The sequence below is a fragment of the Zonotrichia albicollis genome, chromosome 5, assembly GCF_047830755.1.
Source record: "Zonotrichia albicollis isolate bZonAlb1 chromosome 5, bZonAlb1.hap1, whole genome shotgun sequence".
Lineage (NCBI taxonomy): Eukaryota > Metazoa > Chordata > Aves > Passeriformes > Passerellidae > Zonotrichia > Zonotrichia albicollis.
The window spans coordinates 47,123,132-47,140,322 of NC_133823.1; the positions used below are offsets into that span (position 1 = coordinate 47,123,132).

General features: G+C 40.0%; 1 protein-coding gene across 1 annotated transcript; it reads right to left on the reverse strand.

The window, feature by feature from the left end:
• Positions 1-295: 295 nt before the first annotated feature.
• KLB (klotho beta) lies at positions 296-16,503 on the reverse strand. Its single transcript, XM_026795553.2, has 5 exons — positions 15,603-16,503; positions 8,506-9,013; positions 5,933-6,201; positions 3,324-4,467; positions 296-1,692 (listed from the first exon to the last, which is right to left on the reverse strand). Exons 1-5 carry the CDS (start codon positions 16,338-16,340, stop codon positions 1,331-1,333), a joined length of 3,021 nt encoding a protein of 1,006 aa, XP_026651354.2. The 5' UTR covers positions 16,341-16,503; the 3' UTR covers positions 296-1,330.
• Positions 16,504-17,191: the final 688 nt, after the last annotated feature.

Below are 17,191 nucleotides of genomic sequence, written 5' to 3' on the forward strand. Positions count from 1 at the left end.
TCAAACCACGGGACTTCATTCAGACTGAATGAACATGCTCAGAGACTGCTAGGGCAATGTGTAGGCTGTGCTGCCATGATCTTTGTGACAAAGTCATGAAGTGGCATTTTTGAATCACAGCATTAAGAAATAATAAAAGCATTTTTCTCACAGGGGAAACCAGTGTTCTTTCACATCTTTTCTCAAGCCTCAGACTTTGATAGATAGAATCTGAAGTAGATGAAAAACAAAACTGAAATCAGTAGAACAAGATTCGTAAGACCATTTAAACTAAATACATAGATAGAAGCAGTAGTCTGAAAATACAATGCTTTATTTTTATTGCTCACTTAAGAAAACAAGGGACTTGACCTCAAAGCTCAATCAGAGTGTATTGTTGAGTTTCACCAGCAGTTATTTGTTATCTGGGGATACATCTTGGTTTCTTCACTGCTAATCTTGCCATGTAGCAACATCTAACTGGGTGGTTGTGCTATTTCTGTGCAGTAGTAAAATCCACATTGTCACTTGCTCCATTCAATTTGGAAAAAGTATATAAAATACTGGGATAGTGCAGAAACATACTTGGCAACAAGTTGCTAAAGCATCCCACATGTTAAAAAATTCCAAAAACTGCCCAGAGATCCACTTGTATAATGACAAGTGCAATTTTACATTAATCACTCTATTGAGTGGGTTAACAGTTACTATTTATTTAGATGTTCTCTGCTAGTAAAAATTTTTATGGCTGCCCCATTTTGGAAATGAAAAATAGTGATTGCATATGGTTTTGTCTCCAGTTACATTTGCTTAAAACTACTTCACCCAATCTGTAAGGGATATCTCTTGGTCAATAATGGAGTTAACTTGGTTTTGTTCTTTTAGGGGTATCTTCAGAAGCTGGCCTGGTGCATTTCATTCCTGGTGTTGTACTTGGTTGAAGGTTTGTGGGCTTTAATAACACTTCTAAACCCTAACAGCTTCAGTTTCATGCTGAACAACACTCATAACATGAATACACATCACAAGACGTAGAAAGGTGCATATCAGTTCTCAAAAGTTGCTCTTTGCAAGTAAAGCTGTTGTAAAGGTTATTCCAAGGCACAGGAGGGTCATAATTTTTTGTTTTTTGAACAGATGAAGTTGTCTTCTAGGTACAGTAGGTGGATAAAAGTAGTTTCACTAGAAACAAGTGCCATGGCTCTTCTTCCTGTGGATGTGATTCCTTTGTTTTTGAATGAAATGCTGGTGTGTGTGGCTGGAGTGACTCAGTGCTTTTCCACAGTTGTCTGGTATTGTCCACTGTAGAATGCAGTGATGGATCTCACTGAAAGTGGGCTTGTGCCCCCTTCTAAAATGAGACACACATGCATTTGATGCTTTTTGCCTTAAAACGTTTCCTTCTTTTTCTTTTGTGAAAAAAAATAATAGCTAAAAGCAAACTCAGGGTAGAGAAGAGGCAGCAGGCAAAGAATATTAATGGCTTCTTCTGAGAAACAAACAAGCAGAAGCTACACTGCTTTTCATGGCTAGAGGGGCCACAGACTGAGTGGTCAGCAGGGAAGCCATTGTTGCTTATCAGGCCGTTGTAAAATCTTACTGAAGGCTTTTCTTTTGAATCTGAAGTGAAGAATCCAAATCTGGGCTTAGATTTTTCTTCAGTCAGCTTAAACGCATAGTAGCCTTTAATCTTGACTTTGTCAATGTAGTAGGCTGAGAAGGAAAAGAAACCAAAACAAAGTGTTAATAAAAGGTTACATTTCAAGTAAAACCTGCATACTTTCTGGTAAGATTTGAGATTTGAAATTGTTAGAAATTTGAAAAGTGTACTTCATAAAATATTTACTGCTTTTAATACTCGGTTGTCTCAATTACATAGGAACAGTGCCTTACTGTTTGAAAAAGTCCTTATGATTTTTGACCTATGCCATGAAAACTGGATTTGTACAGGGTTGGAGCTGGGAGTTTGTTCTGTTCTGGGAAAAGCTAGATGCTGCTCTTAACTGGAGCCAGCTGCAATGACTTGGGAGCAGCTGCCCTTAAGTGCCTTGAGGGCAGCTTTCCAAGAATTCCTGCCCTGCTCCAAGCTCAGCTGCTCATCCCTCAGCATGCATGGCTCTGTGTTACACTGCTGCACCCAAGTGCTGGCTGAGAATACTTTAGAATAGCAGGCCTTGAAGTCATGTGCAATCAGCGAGCATAGTTGGGAATGTGACCCAGACTAAGAACATGTAAACATTTAATAACTTAATTCCTTTAGTACTGTATTGTTTTGTTTGCAGTATGAAATTAGCATGGAAAATAAATCAACAAATGCTCGTAATCATCACTACATGAGTCCTGTAGTAACTAAGAAGGCTAAGCACTGGAGAGAGAACACTTTTCTTGGTGTCTAAAAGTAATCTTAAGGCATGCTTAGCCATGAGTAAGATTTGTCTCATTTTTATTAACTCCTCGAGAGGAGAAACCAGGATGCCTAGACTGTGTTTGATGTCAGTTACCTCAGAAAAGCTTTTGAACCCCCGGTCTCCTGATCATGATCTCTCTAATGCTCACCAGTAGGGAACAGTGAGGGCAGGGATGTATTGCACATCTCATTTTGCCTGTATGGGTCAGGAACCAAGGCCTTGCTGGTAGCCTGTGTCCCACTGCTTTTCTTTAATGATTGGCTGGGGGAAGAGGGAGGGGAGGGGTGAGGTCCCTGCAGCATTTCTCATACAATAAGCTGCTGCTGAAGATCATTGCCTTGAATGGTTTTGTCCTCTACCTCCATAACTTTTACTACTTTTTCTCTAAAGTGAACAAGTAGATTTCCATATGTGCCTAGGAGAAAATAAGGAGTGGAACAAGAACCAGAGTTGGACTCTCCCTTCAACAGCAGCTGGTGCTGCTGGTGCCCTGCTGTATTTCTTCTGTATGTCCCTCCAGGTCACTGTGGATTTGCTTGCACTTTCCTGTCCAATGACTAGTTCAGCAAGCAAGGAGGCTCTGCCTTTCTTTGGAGAGTAGAAACTTTATCTCTTGGGAGTTGTTGGGCTGAAGTGCCACTTCCTAATAATTTCTGAGTAACTACTCTGCTGTATGTGTGCATGCCCAGAGAGCTTCTCTCATGGTTTAAACTGGAGGCAGCTGTAGCTGCATTTTGTGCAAGGCACTTGATGCCATTCCTTTGTGTCACAGCTGCCCTGAGTGTGGCTGCAGAGTTGGGCCCCTCAGGGGGCTCAGTGCTGCTGGCTCCTGCATCTGAGCCAGGACTGCTCGCTCTGTCCAGGGCGAGACTTAGCTGTGCCTGGCTCTGTGCCATGGAAATGGCCCTGGGGAACTTGAATCTGTCATGTGCTCACCTTTTAAAACCTCTTGTATGTATTTGTCCAAGTAATAATTTCGAAGCTCGTCATTGTCCAAGGACGGGTCGTCTATTCCATTTGCTGTGATGTAAATGTCGATGTCACCATAAGTTTTTTTGATCCACCTGAGAACTTTGCGCATTCCCCAGGGCACCACTGCCAAACGAGAAGGGGAGCTCAGGCAGGTGATATCCTGCAGAAATTGAATGTCACAATTAAATTCATGCTGGCTTCCATTCTGAGGTTCATCAATCACAAATCTGGTGGTGAAATGATTCAGTGCATAAAAGTCAGCTGCACCTTTGACAAGCTGCTTTTCCTCACTTGTGAAAGATGGCAACAAAGTATATGAAAGGCCTTTTCTGTTTTTAAAGGTGATATATTCCCTCATGGTAGCTGGATAGTCTCCAGTTTTAAATATGGGATTGGCAAACCAGCCTATTTCAAACTGAAGAAACCTGTTGGCAGCTTTTGAGTGAGATTCAAAGAAGGGGTTGGCAGGCTCAGCCCAGTCGGAATGCAGGGACAGGGACACTTTGCCGTACTGAGAGGGCCGGTACCGCTCGTCGTACGTTCTCCAGGCCATGGCGTGTGCTAGTAACAAATTGTGTGCTGCCTGATAGGTGTCATTGCTGCTCCTCTTGTAGACGTTGCTTAGCTGGTTTGGCTCGTTTATTGTAATCCACAGTTTAACCAAATCACCAAGCTCCCTAAAGCACAAAGCTGCGTACTCTTGAAAAGCGTGGGCAGTGGATCGGTTCAACCATCCTCCTGTCTGCAGCAAAGGACCCGGCAGGCCCAGGTAGGTGTGAGTTGGATAATACAAGGTGACCATGGACTGAATGTTCAGTTTCAGAGCTTCACTAATCACACATCTGTAATACCTAAGAACTTGCCTGTTGACCACTGACAAATCTCCGTTGGGTAAAATTAGTGACCAGTCAAGTGCAAATCTGTAATGGGTGACTTTCATTTTTTCCAGGAGATCCAGTTGCTTTTTAATACTGACAAAATCTGTGCACTGTGCTGGTCGGGTTTTTAGCTTTACCCCTTCAACTCTGTGCAGAAGCCCATCTCCTGTGACATTCCAGAGGTACAAGCTGGAATCACAGAACTGTGGTGAGGAAGCTGCCGATTCTGCCTGTGAAAATAAAAATATGTTACAATGGGTTTTAATTAAATGAACATAATATCTGCTTGTAATTTGCATTTCTGCCTGTGTTTAGCTGTCGATTAGTGGTGGATGTCAGAAGGCCCTGCTTAAATGCTCCAGGGGAAAGAGGATAACCAACTCACCTATATGGGCTATGTGCTAGTGGCCATCTTATCATTTCTTTCCCTATGAAAAACATCCAAATTGCACTTTTTTCAATTACACACGGGCATTTGTCCTGCCACCAGCCTACATGACATCTTTTCACTGAGATAGCTCTCCCTGATCAAGTTCACTCTGGTCATGCACATAGCAGTTCTCAGGCAGCTGCCTGGAGGGCAGCTGATGAGAACAAGCATGGATGATTTTGGCACTGCTGCTGTGATTAACCTTGTGAAATTGAGGCATACTTATCTGACACGAACAGCTTGTAGCATTTAGTTATATCTTTTCTATCTCCTATTAGTTAAAAAAGTTCAGAATAAAACATTTTTTTAATATTCCAATTTTTAAATGCTTTTTCTAGGTTTCAAAGTAAAGCTTAAAATATTTAGATTGCTTTTTTTTCAAAGGAAATGTATTTTTTTGTGCTGCATATTAACAAGATATATAGAAGCTTAACTTTTTCTTCCCCTATGGTTGTCAGTCAGTAGGCTAAATTATGGGATTTTGGTGTTAGTTTTTGAGGCTCGTATTTGTTACGGGACTGTCTGTGTGCAATGACAAGAAGCATATCCCAACCTGCCCATACATACAGTTAGCTTATTTACTAAGTTTAAAGCAGAAATAGAAGATAAATAAAGTATAAATAGGTCCTGTGGGAGCCGGTTTGGACAAAAGGTTGTATGATCTGTTTTCTAACGTGAGCTCAGATGGTAAAACCTCAGGGCTGGTTATTTTCACCTGTGCTATGTGTCTTTTTAAAGAATGGCTTCTTACCCACTTGTCTGAGCGGCACTTAGAGCCAGGCCTAACCCAGGAATGTGTTTCTGCTGCAGGCAAGACCTGGAGCCTGCAGATCTTTCTGCTGCCACCAGCATAATCACCTTGTCCCTGCCCTTTGTCACTCTCTCCATCAGACCTTCACAAGCATCCCTATGGCCACACTGCAAACTGGATTTTGAAACTCCTGGTTGAAAAATAACCCAGTAACAATTGGTTGGATCAACTTCTTGGTTTGAATTTCCTCATCTGATCTGCCACAAGCAGAGGGAGGGCCATGCTTGGAAGGGTTCCTGCAGCAGGGCCTGCTGCTGCAGCAGTAGCCAGCACTCTGTGCCCAGCTCACCTGAAAACCTGGAAACACAGGAAATTGGACCAATGCAATTATGGCTTAACTTCTGTTGGCAGTGTGCACTGGAATTCTGGAATGCAAAGTGCTGTGTATGGTCATTTGTTCAGGGAGCTGCTGATCACTCTGTTGCCAGTGATCCGCTTAATATTTTATGTTTACCTTGAGAACAGACTCGGTGATACCCCAGGAGAAGTCACAGGAGAACTGAGCTTGCAAGTTTGGGGTGGAATCCTTTGGGAAGAAGCCATTTTCTTGTATGATTTGTTTATAATAAAGTGCAGATGACTTGGGAATCCTTTCCTTTTTTTTGCTTTTGAAATCTACATAAAATAATCCACGCCTGATGTTGTAAGCATGCTGCCATTCAAAACCATCAAGGAGAGACCAGGCTGTGTAACCAAACACATCTATGTTGTCGTATTTAATAGCTGCAAAAGAGAAGGTGACATCCATGAGTCCTGTATTCATTACTCTAACATATATAAGGGGTATTTATGAGAAAAGGCTATTTATTTTGAAAATCTTGTGTGTCTTCTCAATGTTTGTATTGACCCACTGTAATTCATTGCAAAACTGATGTATATATCTTAGTCTTTATTTACTAAAAAAAAAAGGTGTCACTAAGAAATTAAGGTGTCCTTAAGAAATTAATTTACTGTAGGATGTTTTAATTCTGCTCTGACCGAACAAGAAATATTATACCACATCCACGTTTGAAGTTGCATTTGACAATTTGCCAGTACAATAATACCAGTAAAATTGGAGAATCATGAGTCAAAATAAAGGGAGCAACAGTTGATCTGGTTTGTAACTTTGTCATGAAGCTAAAACTCTCCACCTTTATTTGAAAGATGTCTGAAAGCTCATGGGAATGTCTACTCAGCTTGTAAATTGAAAAATCTATTTTGTTGGCATGGGACTGTTAATGACTAGAGAAGTAGGGTAGAGCAACCCAGAGACTGATTTAGTTACAAAATGGCTGCAGTGCATGCTGATTTCTTCAGGCAATCTTAATGTCCTTCTTGCAAAGGAATTTACATATGATCTTTTACATATAATATATGAGAAAGATGACAACACAACTGCTTTCTCAGATGTGGACCCTGACTCTTCAGGAAGAGCAGCAGGGCCTGCAGAGCAGCTGCTCAGCAGACACCAGCTAACCACAATGCTTTTCACCCCTGCAGGCTCGTGCCAGCTGGCAGCCTGCAAGGAAAAGTCCAAACTCCATGGTCAGTCATGTTCACTGCCTGTCACCACCTTAAAGCTAGGGAATAACACTGGACAACTCCTCATGTTAACCTTATAAGGGCTGGAATGACCTAGGGAAAGCAGTGACCAAGTAGGGTTTGTCCTGCCACCAGCCTAAATGAGGATTTTGACACAGACGGGTGGACAAGCCATATTTTAGCACAGGTAGTCCACCACACCAGTAAGCCAAGGAATAAAGATTAAGTTTTCTGGTTTATTCTTTCCCAATATCATTTAGCTCCATTTTCTCAGGACATATAATTTTGCATCATTCTGTATTTCCACTGAACTTCCTTGCCCTAGTCAGACCAGGCTGCAAAGAAAGCAGTTTTGCACAGTGCATGTATTGATGCAGCAGAGTTCCAAGGTACTCAGCAGCACATGCTGGATGTTTTTCTAGTTGCCAGATGAAATCAGAAAGCCCAAGAGCTTTCAATGTGAGTGCATGGGAAGCTGATAGACAAGAGCAGAATACTGGAAAGGAGATGAGGAAATGTAACAAAGCAATACAGTGGCAAGTATATTCAAAGAAGACAACTTCTAAATTAGAGAAACCATGGGAGAAAGTACAAAAATGTCTGAAAATACCCATTGCAAAATGCAGAGGCAGAGAATGATGTAGAGGATAAAGAGATAAGCTAGAATGGCCTGGCAAGTAAAGATGAGTACTTGGTGTCTGCACTGAGGAAGGTTGAACAAATGGGAGCAGACATGTAATGAGAGCAAGTGACAACTGAGAACACTTTTGTTGGTAGAAACATATTGAATATATGGGGGTAAGTTTAATTGTCAGAGCAAAAGATGCTGTGGCACTTGAGATGGTGCATGCTGAGATTTTGTGGCTGTTTAAATGAGTAGGGGCAAAATGATTATTTTATGTATGTTTTATGTAAAGAAAATTAAAAGTTAGGCAGGTGACAGGTAGAGATCTGGTGGATCAGAGTGAGAGTATGTTTGTAGCACTGTCTGAGGGACAGTGAAAGGAGAAGGCAGAAAAAGGTCAGGATCCTGACTGAGCATTAGAGTGAGGATGAGAAAAGCACCTGGAAAATAAGGGGAAGGTCTGGGGCAGAAACAAAGGGCTGAAGGTAGGAAAAGTCAGGAGTTAACTAAGGTCCTTATGTCACCAGAGGTGACATTCACAGAAGATCTCAAGGCTTTTCTATACCTACTATAGGTGGAGTCAGAGTCCTGCAGGAGTAATAGTTTCAGTATGGAAACCCTAACCCTAACCAAGTCTAACCCAATGCAGATGTTGGACTTTAGCTTTCTGGGACAGGGACTATGGGTTTTTTTCTGTTTGTACAACACCTAGCATCAGTAGATCCTGATCCATGACTGGCACTCATGCAGTATAAATAGTTAATGATTAACTTTGTTGCCATTATCTCATGAAAAAAAGGACTAAATTATTACAGAGCTAAACATCAAACAATCAAAAGTGCTCCTTGAAAAATCCAACAAGTAATTTCTGTACAAACCTTGTAAAACCTTATTAATGAAGTTTTTCATCATGTAGACGGCTGTGGTGTCATCTGTTTTCACGTGGCTGTCAGTGAACCAGCCATTCTCTGCAATCAATATTCGAGGACTGTTGTATTCCAGTTTAATCCAGTTCAGTACTTCCCTCAAATTGAGTGACAAATTTTGTCCCATTTTTGGTAGAGTGTTTGGAGGTTTAAAGTTACTAGGACCGAAGGAAAATGCAAAGAAGTCAGCTGTTCCCTTGATGTAGTTTTTTTCATCTTCGGTAAAGTGTGGGAGAAATAAGAATTCATTTTTCAGTTCTTCTGGATAATCCCCATCCCCATGGATGGGTTTAGCAAACCATCCAAGTACTCTCTCCATGGACTTCTGACATTTAGAAATGTCCAACTCATCTTCCAATTTGTTAGGCTCAATCCAGTGGGATCCCAGCACTATGGATATCATCCCCTTCTGGTAGGGTTCAAAGTGTTCTTTGTAGGTATGCCAAACTCTTGCATGAGCCTGATGAGAGAAAAATAGCATTAAATTGTAACTCTAATAAGTCTCTGTGGGTTGGTAGCCAGAGAGGCAGGTAGCTCCATCTGAGTCACTGCAGGCTTCAATGGAAGCATCAGTTAAGGCACATGAATTACCTTAATGGACAATCACTGTCACCCTGCAAGGCTCCTTGGGAAGAGGGCAATGCTCAGTAATTCGTGTCCTATGACACCTTAGGTCTGTGGCTTTTTTGCCTTTTAATACATGTCTAAATTTCAGGGGAGATCCCAGCAAGGATGAGAAGAGTTGTTGTTACACAGACACTTGGGAACAGCTCTAACAAGGGGATGTGAACTCTGGGATCTAGCCAGTCTTTCTCTGTCAAACGGTGATTCCTGATATGGTTAAAATTTCAAACCATCTTTACAATTATTCCATCAAAGATGCATCTCATATGATATTTCATTTATCAGTGGTGACTCTGTGCTACTAACTGCTCTGTGCTCCGAGGGTTACCTGGACTTACTTTGATCAAACCACATCCACCCCATCCCTCTTCTTGGGATTTAGTTGTTTTATTCTGGCCTAGTCATATGAGCAAGTGTTCAAGCTTTGATATTTGCACAATCCCTAAATGTAAAAACTTGGGCAAAGGACCCAGCTGTGACGTTTGAATCCAAATGTCAACTTTCACAGCTCTGAGTGAGAATTTTGAGAATTCAGGATTTTAGTTAATTTCTTCTTTGAAATGGCCACTGAACTGTATCACATCTGAATACTGATTTTATTATTTTCATAATGTTTTAGTAAGTGTGTTGTTATTACATGTCACAATAGCTTCAAATGTCACTTTATTAATTACCCAAATAAGGGTATACAGCAGACAAAGCTTACACAAAACCAGAAATACATGGGAGGCTGAGGAGCCACTAGCATTGTCAAAGCTCTGTAAGGAAACAGGACAGGCTGGTCAGAGAGGAGTGACCCTGGACTGCAGCGTGAATCACATCAGGTGATGTGACACAGGGGAGGGGAGCTGGCTCTCCCAGCTGAAGAGTTGACAAGTAACTCAGAGTTTACCTCATGCCTGGAGTGTGGCATTACACTGTTAAGCTGGAAAGAAAATAATAGTTTGCACCCAGAGAAAAACATTGTGAAACACTGAGTGCTGACTTAGATTGTCCTCATTTCTAAGCCAAACAGCATTGCTTGCCTTTGACAATAATTTCTGTTAATTTATCTACAAACACACAGCCTTGACAGTTAAAAAAAAACTCCAGAAGGCCTGATGTCAGGTAGGTATTTGTTTAAGCTGGGGGATACCAAAGAATCAGAGTTTGTGAAATTTTGTGTGTCAGTTGTTTATGGTTTCTAAGGTCATGCTTGTAACATTTGTTCAAAGTCTGTCTTTGAAAATACTGATAAAGTGACACTAACCTTTGAAATGCAGCTTCTGTAGCTGAAGAGGGAAGCCAGCAAAAATGGACCCTTGAGGCAAATTGCAAGATAGAACTAAAGTATTATAAAATCGATTTCTTAGTACCCTCATCAGAAAATTTAAGGGGCCAGTGCCATCTCCTCGGCTGCCCTCACTGTCCTCTCCTGAAATTCCCTCCAGCCTGGGGCTGCTGGGCCAGGCTCGCTCTGTGCTCTGCCCCGAGGGTTTTCTCACCTGGTTTGCAGAGTTTTTCTGCAGACACAGCCCACAGACACCACTGCTGAATTAGAGGCATATGGCTGCACTGGCTTCACAAGAAAACCGCCCTGCACTCAGCTGTCTGATGCACAGTGCCAAGTACCATGACAGTAGCACCAGGTAAATCATAGCAATCACACTTTTCTAGGTGAAGTGGAGAAAAATTGCCAAAAATCCAGCTAATTAGAATATGATATTGACATGTAAAAGCCAAGAATCTCTCATCGTATTCATACACATCTTCAGGAGGTGATTAGAAGAAAAGAAAGTTGCTATTAAAAAGAATGTGTATGGTAGAGGATACAGCCCCAGGTAAAACTCTAGAGTAGTAGACCTCAATTATAAATAAGTACATTTACTATGAGTCAAGATAGAATTCTCATATACAAATTTGTCTGTGTCTGAATTCTGAGGATTAACTCTTACTGTAGAAAATTTCTCACTATCTACAGTAAGGGTTTTACAGACATAGTAGACACATAGCTGCCTACAAATCTGATTTGAGTTGTTAATTATCTGTAAAGAAGCTTAACATTCACAGATAGAAATGCAAATTATTGTTGATGGAATCAGCTGATTTATAGAATTTGTTTTTTAAGACCAGATATGAAACAAACATCAATTTAAAAGCTGTATCATACATCAAATTGGGTATTTTCAGTAAATCTTGACTAATCTTTTTTCAGTTAGAGTTTAATCCCTAATCTTTCACTTTCCTTGTTAGAGCAAGGACAAATGTCAAGGCTAAATACACAGTTAAAGTAGGATCAATATTGGGTATTTATTCTAGATACCTATGACTCATTAATTTCAGCATATTTTCCTGGTATAAACATAGAAAATATTCTCTAGTCTTGAAAGTCACAGAGAGTGCTGTGTCAGTTAGTACTAACCCTGTAAAAGGCTAGAAAAGGCAACTTAATAAACTGAAGACAGCAGTATTTGTTCTTCTCTCTTTTTGAAACATTCTCATACTCCTTGAAATTCTGATCCTGTAATTTAACATATGCACATGCAAAGAGCTTTCAATAGAGCAGTGCTTTCAAATCCTTAAGATACTTTAGTCAAGCAATTTTTCTTTGAACAGCAATGAATATAACAAAACAATGCCGGGGTATATGGGGTTATTTTAGTGTGCTGGAAATCAAGAACATTTAGGAAAATTAGAATTGAAAAAATGGTAATAAAATTATTTGGACCTTTTGTTTACTAGTTTGGTGTTTAAACCACGAATCACTAGAATATAGTCTGATGATGATGTTGCAGTTCAGAAGAAGGGCAGGGCTGTGTGGCTTATTTGGAAAGTGTATTTCTGTTAAAGGTTTTTTTGGTCTGTGGTAAAGATGCTCCATAGTCAGTAGAGCTAAAGCAGACCTAAACCCTTTCTTTTGCAAACTGACTCTCAATCCTTGTGAAGGATTGCCTACATCTCAAGGTGCAGGTGACTACACTTCTTTAGAAGGTGTTATGAAGGACTGAGGCTTTGCTATCATAATTTGTTGTGTGTTAACTGTCCTGCGTTTGGATTGTGTTTTCCCTAATGATTACCAAGAAATCTAAGACAGCTAACCTGAAAATAACAAATCATCAAAAAACTATGAATCAGTGCTGAATTTTAAACCATCACTGATGGCTACGACTATTTGAAAAATCTTCCAGCAAAGACATTTACAAGCAGAGATGATTCTGTGTCCACCCTAGAGCCATATCTCTCAAGACAGATTTATCTAAGAGAATCTCTTAGCAATTTACAATTAATAAGCATCAAAGTTCAAATTCCCTATTAATTTGTGTAGAGGTAGTACTGAGTCCCTTGAAGTGGTCAGTGGCAATGATTACCCTCTGTGTATGAACAGAAAACATAGTAACATGCAAGTTAGTTTTTTTTAAATTGAAATTTTTTAAAACTCACATTTGAAATTCTTCTTCTGAATTATTTTCCCAATGTGGGCCTCCTAAGCACCCTGCTTATCAGCCTCTGATTCTGCATTCACTACCTCTCGTTACAGATCTTGAATAGCAAGGCCCATAAAAAGGCAGGGCTGTCTCTCAGCAGATGTGTCTGGGGCATTGAGGCGATTCAGCATCAGCAGTGCCTTGTGCCAGCCATCACACAGAGCTCTGGGGCTGGATGAAGGCAGACCAACCTTTCTTTTGTAGGAAAGCCCTAATATGATCATTGTCTGCCTAGTTACCTACATGAATTCATTCATGGAAGCAGATAATTTTTAATCAGTTCTAAAATGTATCTCATTATGGAGGTGATCCTTGAGGTCCTCTTCCAACCTGGTATTCTAGGAACTTTTTGATATACCAGTCAATTATTTGGGTTTTAAGACACTATATTGCTTTTGAAAGCAATAAAATTGATGAGTTTAAAACTAAGAGGAATTTCTCCAGCCCTTTTCAAGGGACACAAAAATCTCCAGCAACTTTCAAATTGTTCTTACAATAAAATAATCCAAAGTCCAAAAAAGCAGAGGTTTGTGGTTTGTTATATTGTTTTTGTGATTCTATTAAACTTGGCTTCAGGTTATGATTGATATATCACAAAAAAGCACTTTTTTATATAAACAGTGATTAATTCTGATAACACCATGACTGCAACAATACACAAGGAAATTAAACTAAAAGTAGGATTCGTGCAAGAGCTTCATTTAATTTCTCCAAAGATACTACAAAAAGGTTTGAGAATGATTTTCAACAAATTGCTGTGCAACAGTGTCGTGGTCAGATTAGCTTCATTTCAGCATTACAGACCTGTTTTTCCTGCTCTGTATATTTAATGGATGGACCTGGTTTGTGCACAGGGTGGCATGGAGGACCAGGTCTGTCAACAGCCTGTCCAAAAATGAAGCCTTGACATGGACAAGAGTGTGGTTCTTCCTAAAGCTGATGACATAAATGGCAATCTTTTCAAGAGCTTTAACAGGCTTTGCCTCACACTGCCAAAACCTGACATTTGGTTGATCTTTTCTTTTTGGGATAATGGCTTTCATTTGCAGTGGGAAATTAGAAGGTAGACATAATACAATGTGTGAGAAACAGACCAGTATATATTGGTCACGAAATAAAAACCCATGTGAAATCTCTTTAAAGGGAGAATCTTATAATTTTTCTTGATTCTCAAAGGAGAGATATTTCACAACACATGAATCCTGATTGTGCCTCAATAGATTCTATTAATACTGTGTTGTCAACAATGCAAAATGAACCAGACGTTTAAAGTTGCACAAAAATCTTTGAGAAAGATTCTGGCTAGTTGGCTTGGAACATACAGTATCAGAATGGCTGGCTGGCATTACAGTTTGCTAAGAGAATTAAATAATTATATCTAGAGACAAGAAGAGTTGACTCATATCGACTGGTACCTAACCCTAACCAGAAAAGTCCAGTTCCTCAAATACTTTAAAAATTTGAGATTTTTCATTGATCTCAAATCTAGAATCTTCAGAAATTTTACAGTAGTATAGGAGAGAACTGCTAATACTTTAGATAATGCTCATGGGGCTGTAAGAAGGGTTCCACAGGAGAATACTTTCTGCCCATGGATAATAAAATGGTAGCTAAAGGATTGTGTGCTGCTGAAAGTCTCCTTAACTCTTCCATCCAAGTGATTTATTTTATACTCTAGAACGAGAAGCAACTATCAAATCAAGTCTTGGAGACAAATAATATTGAACAAGAAAACTAGGTCAGTAATTTGTGTATCAGACCCAGCTGTGCTTGCCTTCCTGGAAAATCCAATTGATTCTTTGACAGAGGAATAACATTCCCTCTGTGTGGGGTGCTGCTTACATGGATTTTACAGAAAGTGCAGAGACTGCCTAGTTGGTACTCCACATTTGATTGTGACACTCAGAAATGAAGGCAAGAATTATTGCAAATTTCTATCTTTTACATGCATTATATAAAATAGCACTTGAAAATAGAAAGAATGATTTGGCAGCAGTTTTCTTGGAGATGCTTCACAAATTTTTATAGTTAAATCATTCTTCTGCCAAGTCTGAAATCAGTTAGTGACTCAGGATGCTTGACAACTTTTCTGTGTGTAAAACTTCTATTGACTGCAGTGTGACTTTTTTGAAAAATGATGTTCTGAACGTTCAGGGCCAGAGGTAAATACAAAAATTTGTCAGCTGCAGAATATTTTAACTACTCTGGCAAATAATTTTTTCCCTACATGTATACTTCTTTCTGTAGGATTAGCCCATTCAGATTTATTTGTTAATTACATGTGTGATGTATGGCAAGTTGTAGAAAAATGTTCTTTGTGACAGTTAAGAATAATCTCAGCAGGGGGATTATAATGGCTGCAGAGATGGGATAGAGACCAGCTCTGTAAAGTACTGTGAGCACGGCAGATGCAAAAAACACTGTACATAATGGAAATAATTTGAAACTCTCAAGTACTGAAGAGAACATTTGTTTTCTTCCAAACTCAAGATGTGCCAGCCTTGCTAGTTTAGAAGCAAAAATTTTGCAATATGATCTTACTAAGCTAGAACAAATCACACTGACATATACATACTCTGTGGCCAGTAAAGTTGATTCAATATGCAAATACAAATGAACTTCCTTTTAAACTAATAAAATAATAATTTCAGGATGGCCAAATGTGTTTAACTAAATGTAAAGAACAAAGAATGCTCTTTAAGCATTAGAATTTGTATGTAAAAACTAATTTAAATAAAATAATAAACAAGCACTTTAAAACAAATAATTATTGAGTCAGCTGCTGTGACAAGAAATAAGATCAAAATGAGGGTTAATAGAAAGACTGCCTTAGCTAAAGGTTATTTGTTGGTGCTCTCACAGCAGGTGATTTTTTAAAGAAACACTGATCACAGGACCAATGCCTCTTATTATTTCCTGGAGCAGTGCAAGATCAATTTGTAAAATCTTATTATACTGTACCTTGATCAAATTGTGTCCTACTGAGTAGACAGTTCTTATTTTCCCTCTCTCTCCTGGAGCATGAATACCTGTGCCATACCCATGCCAAGCAACTAAATATGGATTGTGGATTGTAATCCAATATTTAACACGATCCCCAAAGGTCTGGAAGCAAAACGTGGCATAGTCATTGAAGATATCAATCACAGATTCATTTTTCCATCCCCCAAATTTTTCTTGCAGCATCAGGGGCAGGTCCCAGTGGTACAGTGTAACCACGGGGGCAATGTTCCTGTAGAGTAAGGAGTCAATAAGGGTGTTATAATACTGAAGTCCTTTTTCATTGGGAGCTGCCACCACTCCAGTGGGGAAGAGCCTTGACCATGAAATTGAAAACTGGTAAAAAGTAACTCCCAAAAACTGCAGAGCAGACAGATCTTTGTCCAACAGGGCATAGCTGTCACTGGAGGTGCCTGCGCCGTCAGCGTCCCTGAGCTCCGAGCGGCTGAAGCGGTCCCAGATGGAGGAGCCCTTCCCGTCCTTCCTCCAGCTGCCTTCCACCTGGAAAGCTCCTGTCCCTGCCCCCCAGAGAAAATCTCTGGGGAAAGTGTCATATAAAAACATCTGTGTTTCGCTCACGGGGCTGAAGTGGGAGTCCTTTCGCCACACGGATCTTCCCTCTCCAGCTAGCCCAGTAACAATCCTTATGAAAGCGAACGTCCAAAAAGCAACAATCTTCTCCAGTCGCTGGCCACACATTGTGCCAGTTTATAGTGCCAGTGTTAAAAATCAGATTTCTTGTACTGATGCTGAAAAAATTCCATTCTTTTGCTGGAGTCCACGCCGTGCAGACCGTTTTCATTTGTCACAAGCTGCTGGAGTGTCTTATCAAAGCTTCACTAAAAGCTGGTGATTGTAAAAGCCCTGTCAATGATTAGCCTGAACTGTGAGACATAGAACAGATCTGAGAATGGTGTAATTTATAGGGAGGTGGCCTCTGTATGACCACTGAGACACCTACCTGGCTTCTTACTGCAGCCTGCCTCAACAACAGAAATGCCAGGAACTAATTTATCATCATTTAAAGGTCAGTCATTCTGGTGGGATAATACAGGTGACAGAGGGTCTAAGAAGCTGTCACATCCTTTATTTCTTGTGGAGCTGTATTTCAAGGAAAGATTAATACAATTCGCACTACATAATCACCAATTTAAAGGAGATTTATCCTATCTGTGTAACTGGATGGCTGGAAGGGCAGTGCATGATTCCTCAGTCCTACCCTGCTCAAAAAACCCACCTCTACTGAAAAACTCTTCCTGGACTTGTGGGAAATTTTGTTGTGAACAAGAGATATACATACATCCAACTAACTATATAAAAACACAAAGCAAGTCAATATTTCTTTCAAACACCAAATGCAACCATTTTTTCTATACTTTATAAAAGTCTCCTGTACAGCACTATACACAGCAGCAGTACAAAATCAACAGGGGACTGCTCCAGTTCTTACACAATTTTCCTGGATTTCTTCAAATAAACACAATTAGCAAAGATAATTAGCCCTGAAATATTCTATTTCAGTATTGATTATTTTAACAATTCATATACAC

What these genes read in the sequence shown, in the direction of transcription:
- KLB (XM_026795553.2), bottom strand. Translation starts at nt 16,340, where the DNA reads ATGTGTGGCCAGCGACTGGAGAAGATTGTTGCTTTTTGGACGTTCGCT. An exon ending in CATTAATAAGGTTTTACAAG is followed by an intron (nt 6,202 to 8,505) that starts GTTTGTACAGAA and finishes TCTCTTTTGCAG; the next exon opens with CTATTAAATACGACAACATA. An exon ending in TCACCGAGTCTGTTCTCAAG is followed by an intron (nt 4,468 to 5,932) that starts GTAAACATAAAA and finishes TTATTTTCACAG; the next exon opens with GCAGAATCGGCAGCTTCCTC.